Below are 24,340 nucleotides of genomic sequence, written 5' to 3'. Positions count from 1 at the left end.
GTCAGCACGTTAGGCCCACACATCGATGCCCCAGTTAATCCAGCAGCTAATGGTATGACTAAGAAAAACCCCCACTGCTTAGATAACCTTGTTGTATTTTAATTTATGCTTAAGTGAACTCAAGCCTGGTTTAATCCCAGCTAAAAGGCAAGCAAAAGGTATGAACTAGCCGAAAGGCAGCTTCCATATATCTATGTAAGGGCTTTCACGGCTTTCCCAGCCGGGCTCCTGTCAGAGCCACATACTATCCAAACCCTTTTCCATGCTCCCTGGTGTGCTCGCACGGTGCGATGATGACCTGGCTCCCCTGGCTCAGCTGTCAGGGCCAAGAAAATCTGTTGTGCCCTTTCCAGGAAGGAGATGACAGGATCTACTCTCTAATTTTTTTTTTCATTTTTTCATTTGAACCGTGAATATCTAAGATCCTGCTCTCAAAAAAAAAAAAAAAAATTGGTATGAGATTCCTCAGGTAATAATTTACTTTTGTGGAACAAAGATTATTTCCCAGTCAGTGAAACTTGCGCTGGCTGTAAACAGGAGGCTCCTAACCCTCCCAGTGGACTGACATAGGCAAATCACTGTTGATGCTGCTACCAAAACCCAGCTGGCTGAAGTTCGGGGGACATGAATTGTTGCTTTTTCTCTCTGAAGGAAAAAGCAAACGTCCTGGAGCCCGCTGAGCATCAGGCAGGCACTGGGTGGGATGCACGCCTGGACCACAAGGCACTGGCAGCACTTGCCTTCAGTTGGGCTGGTTGGTCCCAGGTTTGCTTTTCTCCTCAGGCAAAACTGGAGATGAAGGCAGTGGGGATTTTTTTTTTTTGAGTGATGAAGGCCAGGAGGCCAGAGTGCTGGGCTTTTCTGTAGATGTCTCACTCTCGTCAATCAGGAAGTGATGACGCAGGTTATGGGTTGGGTTTGAGGTTTTGGAAACCTTTTCTAAAAGTCGATCTCCTCGCCCCGTCGTATTTCTGAAGCGTGAAGCCGTGGTGAAAGCTCGTGGCAAGCGGGGGGACGCCAGCCAAAATGCAGCTCCTTATCAGATGTAACGGCAGGATTTTCCTGGCTATTTGTTTAATCCTCTTTGTGGGATACACAGCACAAGGTAAAACGGTGTGGTTGTTCTCTCGGTAATCCTCTTTCTGGGCTATGCAGCGTAGGCCAAGTAGGCAGCCTCCGAATTTTTCAAACTGACCTTCTTCTAGGGGTAATGAGATCGACTCAGAAAACCTGTTTTGCTAACATTTCATTTTCTGGAGGGGGAATGGTAAGAAAAGGTGGTTTTTGCTAGTGGAGCATTTCTGTGTCTCTTTCCCAGCCTCTGTGAGAAAAAGACTTCATAAAATAAGTTGCTATATGTGGGTATATTTTTAATACATATATTTCAATATGTTGGGTTTGGTTTTTTTTTAACCAGGACCTTTCGTAGTGGTCTGGTTACATACTGTTATTCCGTTATGTAGTTACAGGCAGACTATGTAACAGTTCCCATGTCATAACTACTACGGTCTGCTTTCTTGGGGGGGCAGGAAAGGAAACTAGTTGTAAGTATGAGGAAATTAAACGGTTTATTCTGTGCAATATTGCAACATGCAACACTAAAACAATTAAAAGGAAATGTTGATTCATGATGAAATGAACCCTGTGGATCTGTTTCTTGCGAGGGAGAAGCACTTTTCAAGCACACAGAGTATCATTTCTCCCCAAACCAAGGTTGTGATAGTGGTAGGCTTTCATTATGTATCTACCACTCAGAGACTGAGAGATTATGGCCTGGTTTTGTACATTTTTTCTAAATTATTCAGCTGCAGTTTTTTATTTTGTTGCCACTGTTATTATTAAAAACTTTTTTAATAATATGCTAAGAGAAGAAAATAAGTTTGAAAAAGGAATATGCTGTAAAAGAAGCAGGAAATTATACCCATGAGATCTTTTTTCTCTTTCAGAGGAGTGTAGGAGGTAGTTGAAAGTCACCTAGTGCATTAGGGAAATATATAGGGCAATAGAGAAGTGTAATTACAGAAAGTGAGTCCCAAGAAACGGAGAAAAAATAGACAAAGTGCCAACAGGGGGAGAATGCGCCAGAAGGCTTCAGAACAAATTAACTTCATAAGACCAGAAGGAAGGATGAAATGCTTCTATTTTTGTCGTATTTTGCAATTGTTATTTTTTCCTTATGGTATTTTTTGAAGACTCGCTTTTCAGCAACACCCCCCATCGGGCACCTGGGGGACGATACTGTGGATTTATGTAACCCTGGGCCCTGTCTAGGAGACGCCTGAACCGTCTCTACTCCAGTGACATGCTCTGAGAACATACGTAATCTCCAAATCCGCTCCTGTGGCAGGCGGCTCTTGCATACCTTGAGTTTCCAGCCTCCCCGTCAAAACTCGAAGGAGCTGAGCTGAGACGGGCAATGCCGAAGTGGGGTTGGTCCTGACCCTCGCTGGAGCCAACAGAGAAAGCGAGGGGGCAGGAGCCAGCTCTCCACTGGGGTGGCTCGTTCCCCAGAGATCTTGAGATACTTCCATCAGCTTTGGGGAGAGCTGAAGGTGGTTGAGCCCGCAGGTCCCTGGGGATGTCCTGTGCCCTGGAGCCAGAGTAGAGCCCTTGTCAGTGTGAGGCGGTGGTTTCCCATGGGATTTCCATTTCTTATTCCCATGGATTTCCCAGTGGCATGTGCGAGATGTGCCTGACGCCTCTGATAGCAGGGATGTCACTTAGGGATATCAGTCGTTGTTTGAAAAACAGCCTGCAGGGTTAATTTATTTTTTGGCAGTTGAGCAACTGGGGCCACACAAATTACTTTCTTCCGCTCCTTTAAGCTTTACTAGGTGCTCATAAAGTTAATAGGTCCTGCTGAATAACGTCCTGGTCCCGGTGAATAATGCACGGCTGATTCGATCAGGTGCTCCCATGCAGAAGGCAAGGTACAAGAGAGTGAGGTGCCGACCCGATGCCTGGTCCGCTAACTGCATCGAAGAGAAGGGGCCCTGGTTTTACACGCCCACCGGTGAAGCCAACAGGATCCTCCCTCCCATGGCAGACCCGTCCCTGTAAGTTCATGTGCTGCATGTTTGTCATTGGTGCTGGAACCCAAAAACGTGCAGTATTCCCTTCTTGATGGTCCTGTCACAGCGTGGCTCACCCATGGGAATGTGAGGCTTTGGCGTGTCCACTTAAGAGATAATAAAGTAGTAACTTTGGAATAAACTCTGCATTTCAGGATGAAGAGATACCAGGAGCTGGGCGACATATTCCCGCTCTCAGATGAGGAGTCTGGCTCCGGGTCTGATGTTGTGGTGGAAGCAGAGCCAGCCTCTGGGTCGGGGCTTGGCGATAGCGACGGCTTCTCCGAGGAGAAGCTGCCCGTGTTCCTAGAGGGCCTGCGGGGCGGCGAGCTGAAGCAGAAGCTGGTGGAGGAGGATTTGCTCCTGTAGGGCTGGAGACATTGGCCTCCTTGTGATGGTGGCGGCCCCTCTCGCCCCTTCCTCGGTGCCCGGCCTGACGCGACGACCACGAAGCGGTTTTAAACCAACTGCCAGTCAATAAAACTTTGCCTTAAGGTCTTTATTGCTTTCACTCACTAAAAAAAAAATAATAATCTTTGCTCGGTGTGAACTCGCTCTTTGCTTTTAGTGGCTGGGGTGGCCATCCCAACTGGGGGGAAAACGGTTTTCTGTGGGGATGTCACCGTGCTCCAGGGGGAAGAAATTAAAAGCCTTTAATAAATTAAATAATATATTTATAATCACAGAATGAATTAATAAATTAAAAAACTTTGCGTGGCAGAAGCCGTCTGCGCTTTTCCAGCCCTCAGCTAATCAGCTAAAATCCGCCCGAGTGGCTGCCTCCCGCCTCCCTGTTTCCCTAAAAAAAAAGCACAAAATCTGGCAAATAAACGTTTCGGGACCACGACCGTTATTTCCTGTCAGAGATACCCCTCCCCGCTACCGCCTCCCGGCCGCTAGGCGGCGCCCTCCCGCCGCGCTGCGCATGCGTCAACCGACCCCCGACACGCCCCCCCCTCCCCCCCCACCTCCTCTCCCCGGGCCCGTGGCGAGGGGGCGGTGGCGTCAAGGCGGGTGGGGAGGGGGCGGTCACGTGCGGCGGGGGAGGGGCGTGGCGTGGCGGGCTGTAAGGTCACATGACAGGGGCGCGGGCCGGGGCGGCTGGTGCTGGTGGCGCGCGGGACGGGAGTCGGCCGCGGCGGGGCACGCACCATGGTGAGTGTGTGAGGGGCGGGGGGGCGACCGTTACCGGCCGTTACCCGCCAACGGTCGCACCGCGCCTGAGGCGGCGGCCTGGGCTGCCTCGGGCCGGGCGGTGCTTCCTTTCCTCCCTCCTTTCTTCCCCACCTGTGGCTCCGGGCTGTGCGTGAGGTAAGCCGCCCCGCCGGGCGCAGTTGGCCCGCTGATTGTCCCTCTCCAGTCGCTCCCCGGACCGGCCGCGGAGTGACTGGTGACTTCCCCCCTCACCCTTCGCCGCTGCTGGTCTGGCCGCCCCCTCCCTGGCCTGCTGATCCCAGCCGCCCGCCTCGCCCCGAGCGGCGCCGGGGCCTGGCGGCGGCCGAGGCCGGGTAGGTTGGCCCCGGAGGGGAAGGAGGGAGGGAGGCGGCTGCGGGCTCGGGGGAGAGCTGGCAAAACGGCGCTGGGGCGAGGTGGCGAAAAACAACGGTTTAGGGTGTTTTTAATACAATTTATGGGTTAAGTCTTGGGGCTTTCCCCTGTTTCTCTTCCGTCCTCGCCAACACGGAGTTTGGTCGTGAAACTCGGCTTTTTCCTACACAGCTGCTGTCAGAAAGGCTTTGGGGAAAGTGTGTGTGATGGTCCGGGAAACATCAGTAAATCTTTCAGCAGTCCCGTAAGGCAGCACTTAAAATGACAGGGGTTGGTTGTAATCCTTCAGGGCTGGTGAAATAGCGGCCAACTTGGTGCCCAGCAGACTCGGCCTAGGCAAAGTGTGCATGTGTGGGTGTATAGATTGGTGTGCTGGGATGTATAGGTTTTAAAAAAAAATGTATCTTAAAGAACCAGCTAGATCAATGCACTTTGGGTTTCTGAAGCTTGTGGGTTCTTTAACGTGTGTCTCAATCTCTGTTGGACATGCAAAAGCATTTTAGGGCTCCATGTGAAGCCGAGGCTGGGATTTCTGCACCATTTGTCAGCTGCTGGGAGTCCTACAAGTCCTTTTGTACAGCTATAACACGTAAGGACTGAATGCAGATTGTTTTCAGTCCTGATGTAGCAAAATCTTTAGCGTCTGTCTTTTGCATGAAATCAAGAACATAACCTAGCGTTTGGCCAGCTTCTGAAAACCTTAGTTCTCTGCCTTCATTTTCTTAAGCTGTAACATAATACGCCAATGGCTTCTTAAAATACTTCTTGTTTTGCATAGTTTCCCTGCAGCCCTATCTTCGATAGCAACTGGGGGAGATACCGGCTGTTAATTTCTTTATTCCATATGTTCTTGTCCTCCCTGGATGAGACCATGGCTAATCTCTGAGGGGTACAGTTGAAATACTCATAACGCAGTGTCTTGAGAAGTGATGTGTTACCAATGTTAGTTCTGACTCATTGCTTTAAATGATGGTACAGCTTCATAATTTGGAAGGCACTGTGAGTACATCTTGTATAATGTTTACTTAAAGGTAATGTGCTTCCTTGTTTGCTTTCGGGGAAAAAGTATAAGGCTAACCGGGAGAACAAATGCAGAATTTTTGAGGAAAAAAATACAGGCATGCCCGAAAGTAATCTGTGTAACAGTTTCAGATAGTCTAAAGATCTGGAATTCTTGTTGAAACTTTCCTCTTTCTCTCTCTCTCCCTTTCCTAGGAGCCAAAAATCAAGAATAGTTCTAGTGTGCAGTCATTTAAAAAAAAAATGAATTATTATTTCAGCAATTAATGTGACTGTGTGCTTGGCAGAGACTTGGAGGACCATTTGGTCTTAGTTTGGCAACCTTGTTGGTCATCTGCTGCCTCTTTCCTGTGAGAATGTGAAGTAGATATAACTGGGTTTCAGTTAGTTATATACATCTCTCTGGATTGAACTAGGGCTGCTTGCTATCTAAACAAAGTTGGTTTAGCCTTGTGTGAATTGTTGTTTTATAGCTCAGAATTGCGCCATATCTTTGCTTGACTTATATGCCTAAGCAAAAAGTCACTCAGTGTTCTTACTGCTAGGCAGCAGCACTCAGATCAGACTTTATTCTAGACTTTGTTATTAATGTTACATTTCAAACTTCAGGTCCCCAAAATGTCTTGAATGTATTCTTACTCAGTTTTTGAGATTGAATTGGTGAAGTGAGAATGACTGTGTTGTCTAGTTGAAGTGGATGCTCTCATAGAGAACAGTGTAATTTCTCCAAAAACAAACAAAAAAAGTTGCACTGAATTAGTGAAGTGGTGTCTGCTTCAGTACATCAAAGCAGATCAGTGCCTAATTCTTAGGAGAAAATGTGGGCTTTTATGCTAATCTTGTTGAGTTTCCCATAGTGCTGCTAGCATGTTTTGCAGTTTCTTGTAATAAATGTTTCTGCAAGGTCAAAGGATGATCTCTCCTGGTTTCTTGTGTTTGGTACGGGTCAAAAGTTCATGCCTAGGGAATGCTGTTTTAAGGAGAGGACAAAAATTTAATGCTCATAATGGGTTGGTGACTGGAGCAGTGCTACAGGTGAACTTGTAACATCCACTCTGTCTGATGGCAGAGTTGTATTGTTAGCATAGGTTATATGAAGAACCCCTGCCTCTTAACTTGCTAGTGCTCCCTTCATTTGCTAAGAGAGATTTCCTTCCTACCATGGGGTGTAGAGGCAGCAAATAAAGTCCCTATTCCCCTTTGCCAGACGGGTGCTTTAGGCCTTGTACTATATCCCTGTTGTTGTTTGTTTTTTTTTTTTTTCAGCCTGCTTTGCTCTTACTCCTCTTACTTCTGATCTCCCTTGTTACTGCTGTTTATGCAGTATGTTGTAGTGGGTATAAAGCAATACATAGTTCTTTTTGGCATAATATCTCAAATCCTAAACTAGATGGGATAAATTTGTTACAGAGATTTTTTTTTGAAGTGTGGTTTAAAAATGATTATTTTTTTTTTTTAAAGTGAAATGAATGATTGGGAACTTTTTAGTGACAGAAACCAAAGTTGTGTTTGCAACAGTAATGTTTTAAATATTTGTTAGTATTTTAGTGTAGTAGTAATAATGATAATTATACTGTGTACTTTCTTATACACATTATATTTTATAAGACCTGTTACTGCTTGTTACTGACCTGATTTCCATTATTTGCTAGATGAACAACTGTCTTTTGTCATTGCTGTTTCTTGGGTCTCTAATACATAATGGCATTGTAACTTCATGGGAACACAAATTTTTTTCCCCAATGTACAGTGTACAGCTGCAAGTAAATACCACATTTAATTAAAAGTGAGTGTCCACTGTGTAGTAACTTGTCTAATTCTTGTTATTCCAGAGTTTTCTTGGAGGTTTTTTTGCTCCTCCTTGTGAGATTGATGTTATTCTTAATGATGCAGAAACACGGAAAACAGCAGAAATAAAAACAGAAGACGGTAAAGTAGAAAAGCATTTTCTCTTCTACGATGGAGAATCTGTTTCTGGAAAGGTAAATATTTTTTTTTTTAAGTGACTTAATTACTTTAATGATTCTGGCATGCAAATGCATATAGGGATGTAAATGAAAAACTGATACAAGCAAGAGCTGCTATTTCAGCTTGTGATATTATTCAAAAATGGAAACAGTAGCTGGTTTTTTTAGTTCTGGGCATCTTGTATATATGAATCAGCTTTTTGTGCAACCGTGTGCAATCCTATCGTTGCTTCTGACAAGAAAACTATTCCAAACTGGATCCCCTGCTTCCGCTTCCCTTTGAACTCCAAAATACACAACCCAACATGTGTAGCAGTAATTTTTGGCTGTCACAACCAACCTGCTTTGCATACCCTGAAGCTGAGCCTTGTGTTTCATGCCCTGAAGTGTTTTCTGAAATTGCATCAGAGGAACAACATATCAAGTTCAGCTGGCTGTTGAGTCAACAAGAGTTTTTCTTGGGGATGGGGGGGGAGAAGTTGAGATTGTCAGAGGGATTTCTCTACTTTCAGTATTGTACCTAAGAACTCCTTGCCATCGCTCTGGTTTTACTGGAGTCATTCTCACTCTCTGACTATTTCCATTATGATCCACTTCTCCAAAAAATTTGAGCCAGGCATTGGGTTCTGAGATGGACTTCTAAATACCTGCTTCAATCTTGACTGACCTATTGTCTGTGGGCAGCTTCCTGCTCTGAAGATATATTGCCATGCAAAATCTTGGTTCTCTAGAAAGATCCTTTCAGGGATGTGAAACTGTCACAAGATGTGCCTTAAAGTCAGGAAATTAGCTTTTGTTTGTTCACTGGCCTGAGCACTTCTTGCTTGTATCAGTGATGCCTGAGAGGTGCCTGAAGAGTTTCGGCTAACAGAAGCACAGTGGTATGAGGAGTTCTTGGAAGACCAGTAATTTACTGGATAACTTCCATTGACCTATGTCCTCATTTTCATCACAAAGATAGGTTATTCAAGTGGTTTACTTCCTACTCAGATATTGATGATGTACTGGATTTTAAGGTATAGGACTTTCTGTCATCACTAAATTGTAGGAAAACATATGTTTAATATTTACATGTTTCCATATAAAGTAACTTTATGGAATCTTTTCTTGTTAGGTAGGTCTGTTTGCGAGAGTCAAATTCACAAATGAAGATCTTGATAGTAGGTTTCGTTATCTGTTATTGTTCATTGACTTCTCTAACACCAATTCCTCAACTATCTGCTGAGGAAGGGACTTAAGTTCAGTTAACTTGAAACGTGTGCATGTCATGGCAGTTCTTTTTTCGACTTCCAAATGAGACCCTCAGAAGATGCTTTGAAGCTCTCTGCCTTCAAAGATGGCAAGAGGGTCATGACAGGCTTATGTGAATTCTGCTTAAGCTCTGGCTTGGATTCTTAATTTTGGAACTTGAAAGCTTCAAGCTTAGTTATTAAATTCAGTCTTGTGAGTGATTAGATTTTTCTTAAATGCTTTAGTAGCACCTTGGTAATGCTTAATTTCATAACCAGCTGTTTGATTTGATTTCCTTCAGGCTCAAGTAGTGCTGTTGAGAAGAGGTCTCAGTTTTCGTAGGCATGTAGTAAATTTTTTTCAACACTTTCACTCTAATACATGACATTAGTAAAAATGAAAACATATTAACAGGTGTGTTTTATTGCCTTGGTAGGTGAACGTCTCCTTTAGGCAGCCTGGAAAGAGACAAGAGCACCAAGGAATTAGAATTGAATTTGTAGGACAAATTGGTGAGTTTAAGTTATAAAGGGGATGTCAGGTGTGTGTGGTTTGTGGAACTTGGCACTTGTGACTGTCAGCAGTTTGGCTCAAACATTGCAACATGTTTGGGTTAGAGGCTTTTACAAGTGCCAAAGGAAGATTATATCCTCCTCATTTTAATGCAAGTGATGTACTAATTTGTGCTAGTCATAAAGTCATTGGGAGGTAAGATATTTACATGTGAGGGAGAACTGGGATGGTGAGTATTCTGTCTGTCTCAGACCGGTTAAGAGTTTGATTAAGAACCACTAGAGATTTCTAAAAACTAAACTTGTGGCCATGGTACCTGTCGTTTGTGCTTTGTACATTTCAGACTATTCATTTTTAATTTAAAACACAGTCACCCCTCTGATTATAAATGATGAATGACCCTGATGTAAAAAGCAAAATTAAAGCACTTGATTTTTATTTTTTTTTCTGTCTGTGCCTTGTTTTGCATGTATTTAAGGTTCTGAGCCAAAATACCAGATGTACCTATTGTGCCAGATTTCTTAGTTCTTGGCTTTAATTCTGTCTCTGAAAGAGAAGAAGCATAGAAAAGAAATGATGGGGCAGCCTACAGGAGTACACTTCTAAAATAATTCTTTGGTGATTGGTTTTCTAAAACAGTTTTATACTGTTAACATAAAATAATATTGAAGCTTCAGAGGATCTTTGTGCTTTTTAGCAAGATAATGTGGCATTGACATTAGAAATATCATTTTCCTACAACTTTATCCGAATCTAGTTACATTTGAACTCTGAAGAATCTTGATCACATCTAACCTCTTCCTACCACTTGAGGTAACCTTGGCACCCTTAGACTGATGCTAAAATTCCTTCCTTCTCCGTTAGAGGGCTGTTTACATTATTGTCACCCTTGGAAGTAATTTATATGTCAGCTTCATTTAGTTTGTTATCTTCTAATAGGTATATGGGCTGTTCTTCATCTACTGATACATAAAGTTTATTCTCTGAATGACTTTAATTTGATGTAGTATTTCTTGAATTTCATGTGTTCCTGGGACTTCCTGTTGTGCTACAGTTTAGAAGTTGCCAGTTATGCAGAAGTGGTTTAAGCTACTGCTTTTTGTACTTCTCCATGTTTTCTTGCATCCTTTCAAGTTTTAATGTAGCAGTACAAAAAGTATCCCAGTACCATGATCTGTCTCTGCACTACTTGAAGACTAGCTCCAGCTGCATGTCAAAGACCTATTTTAAACCAACTCTTCAGAGTGCAACTTTTCTGACTGGCACAGAAAGTATTGGATATGCAATAGTAAATAAGCCTTGTATTATTATATGAATGCTTATCATAGCAAACAAAGTACACCTTAGATAATTGCTTTTCTAATACGACTACAAACTAACAGTTAGTATCAGTTTCTATCAAATTGGCAATGATAAACTGTGCTGTGTTTAGTTCATTTGTTCTCTTCTGGAAAGCTTCAGTCTCTGTAAAACCTTGGCTGATATTTTCAGTTGTAGATTGTAGAGAAGCTTGTTTTTTATATACAAAAGTGGATTTTTTTTTTATGGCAATATTAAATTTTTCTACCTAAGTTTTGTCTTGGTAAGAATTGCATGATGTGGATCTAGGGATGAATAATAATGACAGTGGTCTGGCCTGAGGACAGAAGATGCCATTGCTGTGAAACTGGTGTGTCTGTGCTTATGTGTTAAAAGCTTGTTTCCAAATGACTTAATTAGACCAGTGGTCGTAATAAGCTGTATGATTGTAGACCAGTAGCAGTAGTAAACCATTTGATAGGTGGTGTTGATCTGTGGGATACCAGTTGGGATCACTGGCCTGTCCTAAATAAGCCAGTCTTGATGTTGCTTACATTTTGTCCCTTCAGTGATAAATGCTAGAAGCCAAAATCGGGCAATGCTAATTACAGAGAATGCAAGGCAAGAAGTGCTTATTATAGTTAGCTAAACTGTAATTAAAAAAAAGCCATGCTAGTGAAGCTGCAGATGTGTGTTCTGTTCGTTGCAGTTAGCTCTTTAGGAATGCTTACTGTAGGTTGCTGAAACGGAAGATAACTTTGAAAAATGCATAAAACATTTGATCAGATATGTATAACTTAAATCAAATTAATTGCTTCTGTTGTCCTCTCCCATGTGTTCCTGACAAGTTAGAAACGGTTTTGTTTGCTAAAAAGAACGCTGAAAAATGTTTTCCTTTAACTTCCTCATCTTTAGAGCTCTTCAATGACAAAAGCAATACTCATGAATTTGTAAACTTAGTGAAAGAACTGGCCTTACCCGGAGAACTGACCCAAAGCAGAAGCTATGACTTTGAATTCATGCAGGTTGAGAAGCCCTACGAATCCTACATTGGTGCCAATGTCAGACTGAGGTTTGTAACTGTTAAGCCTTCTCTCCCCTTCTGCCCTACAGCAAAATCATAATTTAGACATTATATTGTCCCCTTTCCTCCTTTTGGATTTCAAATCAGACATGTAACAGCCAGCAGCTAGGGTGCCTTGATTTGAGTTGTTGAGATAGTCTTATAACGTAGCCTTTTCTACTTTATTTGGAATTGCTCAGTGGCGTTTGTGTAGATCAAATTCTTTCAGTTCAGTCAAGTGAAAACAGTTTATGTCTCTCCTTTAAAAATACCCCAAACACAACCAATCAACCCCTTCTCCACATTCCCACCTGTGTTTTTTCTCATAATTTGGTGTCTTATTCTTTTCTGCTTAGTCTTAAGAGAATGTACGCTTGTCTTTCAAAGAATACGTGTACTTCTGAACATAAAGGCTTTTATTTATGTGATTCTGAATAATGATGGTTAACTTTCTTACTAGGTATTTTCTAAAAGTGACAATAGTGAGACGGCTGTCAGACTTGGTGAAAGAATATGATCTGATTGTTCACCAGCTTGCTACGTACCCAGATGTAAACAACTCCATTAAAATGGAAGTAGGCATTGAAGACTGTCTTCATATAGAGTTTGAATACAATAAGTCAAAGTAAGTGTGGCTTAAAATGAAATGCATTCCAAGTAAATATCTTGGGATAAAAAGATAGAGTACATAATATTTGGCGAACAACCTGGTATCTGGGGACTTAACATAAAGCAACACTTCCAATGATTATTCTATTGAACTATTTGGTTACTAATTACACAGTGGACTTTTTTGAGGAATTCTTGTCTCTTCTGCCTTCAGTACTAATAGAAGGTCACTAGCAAATATTTAAGACCTGATTTCTGCATTTATGGTTTTTGATTATAACTATATTCCTTCCTTTACAAATAGTGCAGTGATTGAAAGGTGGTAATTGCACTGGTCTGGCTGAGGTGCTTACCTCAGTGGGGACGCGAGCTCTGAGTAATTAACAGGCCAGATAGGGTAATTGCCTGTATAACTTGTTTTCAAGAAGCTGTAAAAGTTGTCTTTATTCTTTAATGAAAATCCCCACTCTGTTCTTTTAAAGGTATCACTTAAAGGATGTGATTGTTGGAAAAATTTATTTCCTGTTAGTGAGAATAAAAATTCAGCACATGGAGTTGCAGCTGATCAAAAAGGAGATCACTGGAATTGGTAAGAGGAAAAAGAGCAAAAGAAATGGCAGCTTGTATGCCAGTTGAGCATTAGGCAAAGGTGGAGAATGAAGTCAACAGTTGCAGCTTTGGTTAAACCGATGCTGCATATGCTTCTTTCTCACTGCTGTTTGTCTACCGTTTGCATTTTGTGCTTTGGTAATCATACTTAGTAGTCAACTTTGCCTAAGGTCCTTAGCATTGTTCTAGGATTATGGGACAGTTGGGCTAGTTTCACAAACACGAACCATTTTTAGTGAAACTCAGGCATAAATATGCATCAGCTTAAGCAGCCTTGATAGATAATGAACAAGGGAAAAGATGTAAAACGCATCTTGAAGACCCCTTCGACTCTGCAGCTATTAGCTGGTAAAGTGGACTTGGAAAAGATTAGCATGAATCTCTTGTGTTCTAGAATGTGTTATGTTCTGTCAGCCTAAAGCTGATAGGATGGAAATATCAGGAGGCTTTGAAGCAGAAACAGCCTGTTTATTGCAGATCAGGCTTGCACACCCTCAAACTAAGAAGGCAATAAGAGCTTGTGGCTCATGACTTCATTCCCCAGTGGGTGGAACCCTAGTGAGCTGCTTGTGCGGAGAATGAGAAAGCCTCCATAGAAATAGAGAAAGGGCAGAAAGCTCTACTTCATTGTTGGCTTTTGTGACTAAATTAGGTACTCTGGTTTCTTCATCCTAGGCCCTGGAGAGAGGTGGCTCTTGTGCTGGGTGATAACCCTTCAGTTTTCTAGTGTGATCACAGCCTAGCATTATCAAATTGCATCCACTGCCCACCAAACAGAACTGTTTCACAGGTCCTACCCTGCTTGCTTGTCCCTTATTTAAAGCCTACATACCCAAGTCTCCTTTGAAGCACTGGCTATTGCCTCTTCTGTGTCAGCATGGGGAGGAGAGAGTGAGAAGTAGATGCTCTGCCTGGGAGAGGATTTTGCTTGCTTTAGCTGTGTGTAACTTAAATGCAAGACAAAGGCAAAAAATATGGTGTTAAATTCTGCAGAGTAGAAATTGCTGTGATAAAGCTTTGTAAGCGTTTAAAACCGAACCGTGTGTTCTCACAGTGAAAACTTGTTTCACCAGGACCCAGTACCACAACAGAGACCGAAACTATTGCAAAGTATGAAATAATGGATGGTGCGCCAGTTAAAGGTAAATAATTGTGCTTATTTAAAAGGGTAAGCATTTTTGAGTTAAAACTGTATTTAAAACAAAAAAAAAAACAAAACACCAAACCTGGAGGAGATGACTTGTATATGTTTTTCGTGGAGAAACCACACTTCTTAGGCTGAAATGATAGTGGATTTTCCAATTCAAAGCAGATGGTTTTTATTGATTTTGGGCATTTCACTTGGGATCCTAGTAATTCTTACCCTTATTTACCATTGGAAATTCTATGTCTGATACTTTTATCACTTCGGTTCAAACCTGACTCCCGTGGTGTAGACCAGCTCTAGAGTTCAAGATACCAGTGCTTTCGTCTTGCCTGGCTACCGTGCTTCCACTGAGAAAGTGTTTCCACTTTTGATTTCAAAAATTTTGATTTCACACTTGAAAATCTGTGTCCCGTGTTGTGTTTTTGTCTGTGCTCAGTGTTGTTTTTGATGTTTTTTGGTGGCTTTCTGTAATTTTTTTTTTTACCAGGGAAGGGACACAGACAGTGCTTGGGAAACTACTTTTATTTTGCATGTCTTTTGAAACTGCGTTAATGACATCCAGTTTTAAGGAACTAATTGAACATTTCTTTTTTAAGGTGAATCAATTCCTATCAGACTGTTCTTAGCAGGCTATGACCCAACTCCTACAATGAGGGATGTGAACAAAAAATTTTCAGTGAGGTACTTCTTAAATCTAGTGCTTGTGGATGAAGAAGACAGGCGATACTTCAAACAACAGGTATGGTCAGTCTTGGTGCAGAACCGTCGGGACTGTTGTGTGTGCCGCTTTGAATGTTCAGCACATTAGAAGCCACCTGTGCTTCATGTATGGCTTAAGCATTTCTGCTGGTGAGTGTATTGGAAGCTGTATGGAAAATGTTACCTTGCAAAAAGGAGCCGGGGGGGGTGGTGGTGATGGATACTGTTTCAGCAAGGATAAGGATGGTCAGTGCCATAGAACAACCTTGCACTGTGAATATCCAGACAAAACACTTAGTGGCTAAAATGAGATACAGATGCATTTGTTTGGATGCTTTCTTAAACTACCGTGGGTAGATTTCCCCTCTCAGCATTAGCCCAGGTTCAAAATTATAATAAGGACGAAGGCTTTTGACTGAAAACATAACAACAGTTGAGGATGTGCTGAGGAAAGGAATAGTGAAAAGGCTCACTGGAATGAAGCTGTGTGGATTACAACATAATGTATATCAGAATCTCCTTTCTAAAGAACAGACAAGGCAATATAATCAAATAAGGAAAACAAAAGGTAACTAGAACATACTATGGCTATGATGGGCTTTGGATTTTGAGAAAAGGAGGAAGAAAAACTTCTTGAAGCCTTTAATACCATCAAAGTGGGATTGTTAAGGAAAAGGTGAATGCTCGGGACTGGTAAAAGTACGTGTTCGGGCAGTAACTACATATCTAAACTTAATTGTGTCCCCTGTTACTTACAGAACAGTGCAGTACATATGGAAAGTAATGGGGATGCAGAGTTTTTTCAAAAGTCTTTGCCTATTAGGGACCTAAAATGGTACTTGATACTGCTGGCTTAATGGCAAATGGTCACTTCAAAAGTGTTTCCTTCCTTAAATAGGAGATAATTTTATGGAGAAAAGCTCCTGAGAAGCTGAGGAAACAACGAACAAACTTTCACCAGCGATTTGAATCTCCAGAATCACAAGCATCTGCTGAGCAACCTGAAATGTGAACTGGTATAAGATGAAAAACTTGGCGATGCTTCAGCAGGTTAAAGATGGCAGCAGCCTGTGGGAAAAGAAGGCCAAAATTCCCATTACAACTGTCTTCCTTCATCTTGCAGTGCTGCATTTACCATACTACTAAAGCGTTCTTCAGTTAAACATTCAAGTATGTATATACATTTAAAATAAAGTGCTTTCTCAAACACTGGAACTTTCTTAAGCTACTATTTTATACTGCACATTTACTTTTATTTGATAATGTTATATGCACTTGGATATGCATAAGCTTAAGTCTAGTTATTTCCATGCATGGTGGGCTGGTATATTTGATTTTTGCTGATCACTTATACAGTGTAGACTAAAGCATTTCCCTTCTCTCATGTTGTTTATTGCATGTTTCTTTCCAATGTTGCTTATTTGCATTTGTTTTTGTTTTGAAACTACAATAAGACAGAATGACTAAATCACACTAAAAATCGAGGTTTACGGTAAATTTGTCCTAAGACTTCTAATTACTATGTTAGGGCTTAACTGAAACTGCATGTATATGCACTACGACTGTGATAACTGGGGAGCCTTCGGACACCTTACCAAGGTTTCTAAGAAGCTTTGAATCTGTCAGCAGCAAAGAATGTTAGGAACATCTTTGCCTTCCCCTAATTCTCTCTCTACCGTACTTCTCGAAGCCTTTCATGTGAGTCTTGCTGATCACTGGGGGTTCATTGCCCAGTCACTAGTGACTGTGGAGGTGTCATGGTTTCACCTGCAGGTGGTGAGTGGGGAAAGTATTTAAAAGTAGTTATCTCTTATTGATGAAATAAATGCTGGTAACGTTGATTATTTTGCAACTCTGTGAAACTCTGTGGTTCCTCCTGGCTTCATGCTTCCACTGTGTTCACAGTCTTGTCTCCTCACTGTCCTGACAGGAGAGGCAAAGCGTCCTTGAAGGACACCCTCCTCTTTCTCCTAGTCCATTTGGGCCTGTTATGAGGGCAAACAAGTTTTTTTTGTGGTCTTCTGGAAAGGTATTTTGAAGCCAGGCAAGCCTTAAAAGCGTTGGAAGCTTGGCTGGCACAGCAGCTCATCTGTTTTGATCATCTCATATGCATTTAGTGTTTGAAGAAATAGCTTTTAAAGGTGTCAGTCTTCATCTGTTCACAACTGAGCATGCAGTCTGGGGTCAGACCTGGGGCTTGGGCTCAGACCGAAGCCTGCTGCGTGGAAGGCTACTTGCGCTTGTGGTTCACTTGGCCTTGAAACCAAGACTTTTCAACTCTGGTGCAAGTGTCATTGGTAACCTTACTTTATGAGTAAGTAAAAATAATCAAATTACGTTTCTGTAAGAACTTTTATTACTGTGGCACTTTGATAAAGCAGACAAAGACTCTGTGTACTCTACGCTAGGATACTTCTAACGCTGATACCTTTGAACGAGAGCAAATTTAACTCCCTCATGTAAGTGCCTGTTCAGAAATTTAAAAGAATAAACTAAAAAGCCAAATATTTTCATGGTCACTTGCATGTTGTAATCTGGAAATGATTCCGAGAGATTTTGAAAACTTGATTGTATTAACCAGCCTCAGATTGTGCAACCATGTATAATGAACGGGAAAGCGTACTGAGCTGCTATTTGAATTATTAAAACAGCTGTATTCTCACTAACATCTGGCTCCTCTGTGTTGATTGGCTCTGTGGTGGCGGTGGGGCCCGGCGCGGGCGGCGGTGCGCATGCGCGGCGGGGGCCGCCGGTCTGTCGCCGCTGGATGACGCGCCAGCCGCGCGCCGCCGCCGCTGCCCTTCGCTGCCGATGAGGCGGTGCGCGTGGCCGCTACTGCGGCTCCCGGCGCGCGCGGGGCTCGTCCCCCGCCATGGCGGGGCCGCCGCCGCCCGCCTGCGCCCCGTCGCTGCCGCTTCATCCTCTTCCTCAGCCGGAGGGGACGGCAGCTCGCGGGCCCCCGACACCTCTCTCTTCGTGCCTGTGCCGCTGAAGCCCGTCGGCGACGCGGCCGAGGAAGACGTGGGGGCCGAACTCACGCGGCCGCTCGACAAGGGTGAGTGCGGGCGGCCCGGAGGCGGTGGGAAGGGACCGTGAGGCGGCGGCGGCGGGCAGGGTCGGCGCAGGCGTTGCCCGGCCTCTTCCCGCCAGGACCCGAGGCGTGCTGCCCCTCCGCCCTCCCCGCCTGCGGGGGTGAGGCTCCTGGTGAGGGCGGAGAGGAACCGGCCGGCCCCTTTCGGGTTGTTTCCTCGGGTTTTTCTCTGGAGAGCAGGGGGTCTGCTCTGACCGGTGCCCGCCATGGTGAAAGGGGGATAAAAGCTGTCAGGTAAAAGGTCATAGGGCCGGTAGTGATTTTTTTTTTTTTTTTTTTTTTTTTCCTACTAAGGCCGATTAGGTGTGCCCCGTGTGGAGGAAAAATCTGTTGGCCCAGTTCCTCCACTCCCTGTTTCGGCGCAGTCAGGGTAAAGGTGCTTGGCGGGGGGGCAGGTCCTAAGCTAAACTGAGATCGTGTGGCCTTCCGAAATCGTAACTGTGTCTGAACTCAGAAGTCATAGGTTTCTCAGATACTGCTGTTATAGGCAGAAGAGCATAATCAGTGTGTGAATGTGCCTAGATCAAAATCGGGCAGAGCATTCAGTATTTCTAGTTATTAGCCATCAGCGTTAGAAACTGAAGTTTAACTTTCAGTTAGAACAGTGCAGGTTGGTCTGTGTGTTCTTGGGTTTGCACGTCTTAAAGTATGAGCGAGTAAACTTTAAGCGTAGGCTTCTGTGTATCAACTGGGAAAACTGTGTCAAGAACTATGTGCTTCAGTGCCGTCTGTGTTATGAGAGCTGCTGAGTATGTCAAAAGCAGAATAGGGTGTTTAAACCGAGTAAAATAACATCCTTCTCAATGTTCTGCGTTTCTCTTTTGTCTGTCTGCTAGGTATGTGTCCTGTCATTTTACCTGACACGTTAATTTTTTGACATTTAAGTGGAAACAGAGAAGAAATTCTGTTGTTGACCTTTAGATGCTCTATGCTTCTGTTCTTTGATGTCTTTATATGTAATTATATCTCAGGAACTATTGAGTGAGCTGTAACTGCTTTTTCAGTGTTGGGTTTTTTTTTAATTGTAACTGCTTTTCCAGTGTTGTTTTTTTTTTTTAATTGTAAACCATACGTCCTGTTTGTTCTTCATCTGTGTTCAGTCTTCTGCTCAGGAAAGGTCGTCTTTTATCTGTCTGTGCCAGAACATTATCTTTAAAGACTTGGTAAATAAGAAACAAGTTTGTGATTCTTCTGATGTTTGGTGACCCCAAAGTAATGAGGGTGTAAATGGAAACCTTTTCTTCATATGTTCTCCTAATTAAGTGTTTTGATGGCATATTATTTATATTAACTCCAGTTATAGGAAGCATGAGAAAATGATCTTGAATTGTTCAGAGCCCTTAAGAAAACAATACCTAGCCCTGACAGCTAAAAGACCTAGCTAGGAGGGAAATCCTGAACAGCTGTAATGCATCAAATCTGTCATTTTCAGACTTGTCTTTTGAGTGTTAGCTTAAATTAGTAGTGCATTCCTCAGATACCAATAAACATGAATGGTGGCATCTTACTTGTACATTACTCATTTATTACATAAGCTATTATGTTGGATTTCTTCAAAGTTGCAACTAAAATGCTCCAGGAAAATGAAAGTATAGTTTCTATTTGGCCTCTGCTAAACTTTTGAGAGAGAACAGATTGGCTAAAATTATTTATGTTCCCACAGGTGAAAATGAACTACTCCAAACAGCCTGGGAGACTTACAAGGAATACCAGCCTTGTATGGTGCTCATCTGGCTTGTTGGCATGTAGTGCTGACAGTAATTTTGTGTTTTGGAACCCATCAATTGTGTTAAAGAGGAAACTGAATGAGACCTTCCTTAGCAGATATCATCCCGTTCTTTTTAATGAAATAAATAATCTTCCTCTGCTTCCCTGCCTCAGATTCTGACCACACACAGTATCATGCATCTGGGGTTTTTTTTTGGTGCGTGTTTGTTTGTTTGTTTGTTTGTTTTTATAATTTGAATGAAGGTGCTCTGTCAGATTCTACTGTCAAATGCTGAACTAGATTCAGTAAAGAAAAAATTGTATTTACAGGCTTTCTGGTTACAGCTTGTGAAGAAACTTTGTTACTTATAGTGTGCATAATTCCAGTGTGAATCACCTTGTTAACTTGCTGAAGTGATACAGCGCTCATAGTTTTCACACTAGTCAAACACTGTCAGTATAACAGAAGCCTTTTTAGATGCTTACTTTTGAAAAACCATTCTAACACACCTGCCGCTTAGTGGAATTCATTCACAGCTGCATCTGTTTTCTGTGACTTCACACGAAGTGGATCCTTATGAGTGATGTATGCTTTCAATTTCGGAGTGTCAAGTAGGTTACAGTGAGCATGAATTTTGCTATCGAGCTTTTTCGTACAGAGATTATGGCAGATTATGTCTTTCTGCACCCTTTCATTGCTTTTACATTAGTAATGTTTCTGATATATTTTTATGATGATGATGTCCTTCTGAAATGCCCAAATGTGCATGTTATGGGTAACAATAGAACCATATGAAATTACTGTTTGATGGAATGACTTAAGAGCTAAGTAGGTGTTTGCTAAACCCCTCATATAATTTATTCATCAAACAAACTGATTGTTGAGTGACTAGGTAACACATGAGCACATTGTAGTGAAATATCTAAGGAGCAGTTATGTATAAAAAAGAAACTATGATGTTAAAATGAGGTAGGAGGGTGAAAGGGACAAGAGGTCTGCTCATGCATGTGATATCAAAAGAAAGGAGTGTAAAGAGTGATGAGAGAAGATACTGTAATGGTGATGTCCAGTCAGTACAGAGGTAGAAAGATTGGTGCCTGGCTTTGTGATCTTCAGCACCAGACCTGAATATTGCCAAGTCAGTGGGCAGCGCAAATTAGGTTTGCTTTGAATGTGGGCCTCCTGGTATGGTGATGATCCATGAAGAATTTTTAAATAATTATAAACAGAAAAATCTACTGTATGACAGATCAGCACTTTGTGCCCCGTGGCTTCACAGGATCCTTGATACAGTTGTTGATTTGGAGCCCTAACACTCAGTTGTCATATTGAATGTCAGTTCTGTGGCTTCAATTGTAAGACCAGGGGCTGTGCTTACTGGTGAGAAATGTAAGCTAGAAAAGATGAGGTATTGTCAGCGATTCATGCGTCAGAAACAGGTGGTGCCAGAACAAGTAGATTAGTCAGATGCACAAAGTCACTTGGACTGGACAATAGAAGTCTAATAGTTCTGGAGGAATTTTATAATACAGCATTTCAGCTGTCCCCGGGTAGCCTACAGGCTTACTGAAATGGACTGTTGTTGTCTCAGATGGAGAAAATTGACTGAAAAGTCTTCCTGCAAATAGGGCTGAAACATCTAAACGAACCTGATACATTGGAGGCTGACTGCAAAATTTCTGAGTTTAACCATAGTGTCAGGCTGTCTTTTTACACGGAACCTTAAAAAAATTCTGCTGAGAAGTCAAAGTAATTGAGTAAGAGCTAAAATGCTGTTCTAGAATGCATAAATGGTAAAGAAAGGGAAATCTTAAAACAGGAGTGAATAATAACAAGTGTAACGGTAGAGGCAGGACACAGATCTCCTGAGTAGGTGCCCTAATTGCCAGCTGTTGCTGTAGAAATGGGTAATACTACGTGTAGTCAGATTAATCTAATGTGGGCATGTCTAGTTGGACTGCAATGCCAGCTTTGTTTAGTTTTGATATACCTTATTGTTAAGACAAATTTTTGTGCTTAGGAAGGATCGTGACCTTGGTTGTTGAGGGCTGCCATGGTCCCAATGTCACGTTGGTGTGGATAGTAACAAATGTTCTGGCATTGACCTTTTCATCTTGTAGCAAGGCCAGTAGGGTGTGAATTTAGCTACATGGCTGATGATTTGTTAACTGTTATAACTTCTTATGGAGGCTTTGAAGAGAATTTAGTCCTGTGCTTTCTTTTAGTGTAGTGTTTTCCCAGCTGTCTTTGATTTCTGGGCCCTTAAATGTTTTCTGATGACACTGTGTAGTAAATGTAAGCCTGTTGACAATCTCGCTTAGTTACCTTTGTGAGCATTTCAGACTGTAATTTAATCTGTCAATAGACTACTGTAATGATGCGCAAGGTATGGGATGTAGCCACTGCTCTTGTGCTTCTGGATTTGCCTGCAGTTGAATTTTTTTCCTTATTCTTGTCACCTGATGATTTTCATTATGCAAAGTGGGTTATCTCTGTTCTAGAGTGTAGTTTTTTAGAAAGAGCGTCAAGGTTGATCTCAGGGGAAGCTGTCTATGTTGTGGCAGAGACTTCAAAGAGTTACAAAGTTAATTGCAGAGAGCTTGGCAGTGTTGTGTTCAGTCACTTGTGCTGGCAGACCAGTGGTATGCTGCCTTATGCGTGAGTCCTAGCATTTTATAATACAGAGTTTGTAGACTTGAATTTTCACAGTAACATAAGTTTATGGATAGATGCTTATGATATTTGCTAGGTTGGTGGGAATTTCTGATGTCACAGACATGTGTGCTATAGATGGGGAGGGGACACAATTTTGCCATTGTGATTAACATTTAATAAACTAAATTCAGAGTGTACATTAGTAAATACAGTTTATTTTGCAACTCTGAACTTGCCTTTCAGGGGAGGGCATGCGTTTATTAATAACTCTATAATAAGAGATTTTGTATAAACTAAGTAATTTGTGGTATATATGAAGAAAGTCTGTTAAGTTCTGTGCTCTCCTCCTTTACTTAATCTGAGAAATAGGAATAATACTGCATTTGGTTTCCCTAATCTTCCTGGAGAGTGTGTGTCTTGGAAGCAGTGTGAAGTCTCTCAGAATGTTTAGTAAAAGCAGTTACTAAGTGGCTTAAGCAGATTAACTTTTCACATTAAAACTTGCTGTTTCCTGATAGGTGCTGATAAAAAGCAAACAAAAAACACCCCAAAACCTTAATTATTTTGTTCCATAACATGTTGGCTGCAGGTTCCCACTTTTGTGTTTTCCTATTAAGTACTAGGGAGAGCATCTCTCAAATACTGATGTCATCTTCATGGCAGTTCTTACTCTGTGGCTGTTGAAGATTGTTCTTTTCCACAATAGGCTCAATCATGAATTGTGTTTAATTTAGGGAGAAATCATTTGAGTCTATTCAGCATGGCAAAGACTCCCTCTCTCCAAAGTAATGAGACTAGGAGCTGTGATCTATCTTTGGGTCAGCAGAACTGATTTAATTTTGAGCAAACTAAAAAAATGTTACTCTCTTTCTGCAGGTGAAGTTCTAAAAAACTTAAATAAGTTCTACAAAAGAAAAGAAATCCAAAGACTAGGAGCAGAAAATGGATTAGATGGTAAGAAAATGTTCAAAGTTATTTTTTATTTTTTTTTAAAATGTGAAATCTGTTTTTATTTGGAATGTGAAATTAGGTACATCTGATGCAGGGTCTCATGACACTGCTTGTTTAGGTTGTCTCTGTCACTCGATTCAAATAACCTTTATATTTACTTTTAATATTTCATGTTAAGGAACAGGTTTTTAATGGGCCACTTCAGTGGTTTATTGGGTGTTTACAAATATGGTTTTATGATCCCAGTGGCATTCACTTTGTTCCTTTTTTTTGCAGCTCGCCTGTTTCACCAAGCATTTATAAGCTTTAGGAAGTATATCATGGAATCCAGTTCTGTGAGTGCTGATTTGCATATTATTCTCAATGATATATGCTGTGGCGCAGGCAAGTATCTGGAGTGCTTGTAAAATAAAATATGCATTTTTTTTCTTGTTTTTGGCCTGTATGCTTACCTGCGTACCTGTGAATCCCCCTACTATGCTGTAGAAGTTAAAAGTCAGTACTTCTCCTTCAGAAACCTCTGTGCCCATCCTATGGAGTGTTTTGTCCTTAAGTTTTCTGCAGTGGAAACAGAAGAGGTGCAGGTCTTAGCAAGAAGCAGCCTGTTGTTTTATAGCATCTAGTCATTGCTGAAATTATAATAGTACTGTTCAGTTTATTCCTCTCTTAAAAATTCAGTAGTCACTAGGGGGCACTTTGACAGCTTTCTCCTGGCCAGGTGGCTTTAAGTACTTGGGAATGCAGCTCTGTGACTGTGCTCTGTTTCTGTGTGACACTAATAGAAATGAGTGTTGTTTGCTTGCTTACTGCATCGTGTTTTGTAATTAGTGGCTATTAACCAAGAGGTGATGCTAGCTGGTAACAGCAGAAACAGCCTTCCTCAGAGTTTGAGCTTCAGGATTTTGGGGCATAGTTATATGTGTTTTTAATGATAGTAATTTAAAGGTTAGAGTGGCCATTAGTTTAGTCTTAAAATATAAATGTGTAGATTTTAAATGTTTACCTTCTTAGGAAATTTAAACAACCTTTTATATTAGTTGTGCATAAAATCTTCCATGTGATTTCCTCACTTCCACTCCTTATTTACATATACATGAGCATTGTTTATGTATGCCTCAAAGCTCACATATATAGGACTGTAAAGGGCTGTTTATTGTGGC

General features: G+C 41.8%; 3 protein-coding genes across 5 annotated transcripts in view; all 3 read left to right on the top strand.

Moving 5' to 3' along the window:
• Window positions 1-945: 945 nt before the first annotated feature.
• Window positions 946-3,751, top strand: SRGN (serglycin). Its single transcript, XM_054207294.1, has 3 exons — window positions 946-1,105; window positions 2,909-3,056; window positions 3,227-3,751. Exons 1-3 carry the CDS (start codon window positions 1,027-1,029, stop codon window positions 3,438-3,440), a joined length of 441 nt encoding a protein of 146 aa, XP_054063269.1. The 5' UTR covers window positions 946-1,026; the 3' UTR covers window positions 3,441-3,751.
• Window positions 3,752-4,120: 369 nt separating this feature from the next.
• Window positions 4,121-15,990, top strand: VPS26A (VPS26 retromer complex component A). 2 transcript variants are annotated; one of them, XM_054204913.1, is made up of 9 exons: window positions 4,121-4,226; window positions 7,472-7,621; window positions 9,273-9,348; window positions 11,564-11,720; window positions 12,172-12,336; window positions 12,803-12,909; window positions 14,003-14,071; window positions 14,673-14,815; window positions 15,674-15,990. In XM_054204913.1, exons 1-9 carry the CDS (start codon window positions 4,224-4,226, stop codon window positions 15,785-15,787), a joined length of 984 nt encoding a protein of 327 aa, XP_054060888.1. In that variant the 5' UTR covers window positions 4,121-4,223; the 3' UTR covers window positions 15,788-15,990. The 2 variants fall into 2 exon arrangements, with proteins under 2 accessions (XP_054060888.1, XP_054060889.1); XM_054204914.1 differs by lacking the exons at window positions 4,121-4,226; window positions 9,273-9,348 and having other exon boundaries at window positions 7,538-7,621.
• Window positions 15,824-24,340, top strand: part of SUPV3L1 (Suv3 like RNA helicase) — a 20,797-nt gene continuing 12,280 nt past the window's right edge. Inside the window, exons 1-3 of one of the 2 annotated variants that reach the window (XM_054204911.1) lie at window positions 15,824-15,945; window positions 23,106-23,183; window positions 23,457-23,564. In XM_054204911.1, coding sequence (XP_054060886.1) covers window positions 23,501-23,564 — 64 coding nt within the window. In that variant the 5' untranslated portion in view covers window positions 15,824-15,945; window positions 23,106-23,183; window positions 23,457-23,500. Of the gene's footprint in view, window positions 15,946-17,566; window positions 17,831-23,105; window positions 23,184-23,456; window positions 23,565-24,340 lie in introns of those variants that run through there. The other variant, XM_054204910.1, reaches the window with a different exon arrangement.

The sequence above is a fragment of the Rissa tridactyla genome, chromosome 6 (assembly GCF_028500815.1).
Source record: "Rissa tridactyla isolate bRisTri1 chromosome 6, bRisTri1.patW.cur.20221130, whole genome shotgun sequence".
In the NCBI taxonomy this organism is placed as follows: domain Eukaryota; kingdom Metazoa; phylum Chordata; class Aves; order Charadriiformes; family Laridae; genus Rissa; species Rissa tridactyla.
The sequence above is the reverse complement of the archived record's forward strand: the minus strand, read 5'-3'. Positions and strand labels throughout refer to the sequence as shown.

What these genes read in the sequence shown, in the direction of transcription:
- SRGN (XM_054207294.1), top strand. Translation starts at nt 1,027, where the DNA reads ATGCAGCTCCTTATCAGATGTAACGGCAGGATTTTCCTGGCTATTTGT. An exon ending in TGTGGGATACACAGCACAAG is followed by an intron (nt 1,106 to 2,908) that starts GTAAAACGGTGT and finishes TGATTCGATCAG; the next exon opens with GTGCTCCCATGCAGAAGGCA. An exon ending in CCCATGGCAGACCCGTCCCT is followed by an intron (nt 3,057 to 3,226) that starts GTAAGTTCATGT and finishes TCTGCATTTCAG; the next exon opens with GATGAAGAGATACCAGGAGC.
- VPS26A (XM_054204913.1), top strand. An exon ending in GAGAATCTGTTTCTGGAAAG is followed by an intron (nt 7,622 to 9,272) that starts GTAAATATTTTT and finishes TTGCCTTGGTAG; the next exon opens with GTGAACGTCTCCTTTAGGCA. An exon ending in GGATGGTGCGCCAGTTAAAG is followed by an intron (nt 14,072 to 14,672) that starts GTAAATAATTGT and finishes TTCTTTTTTAAG; the next exon opens with GTGAATCAATTCCTATCAGA.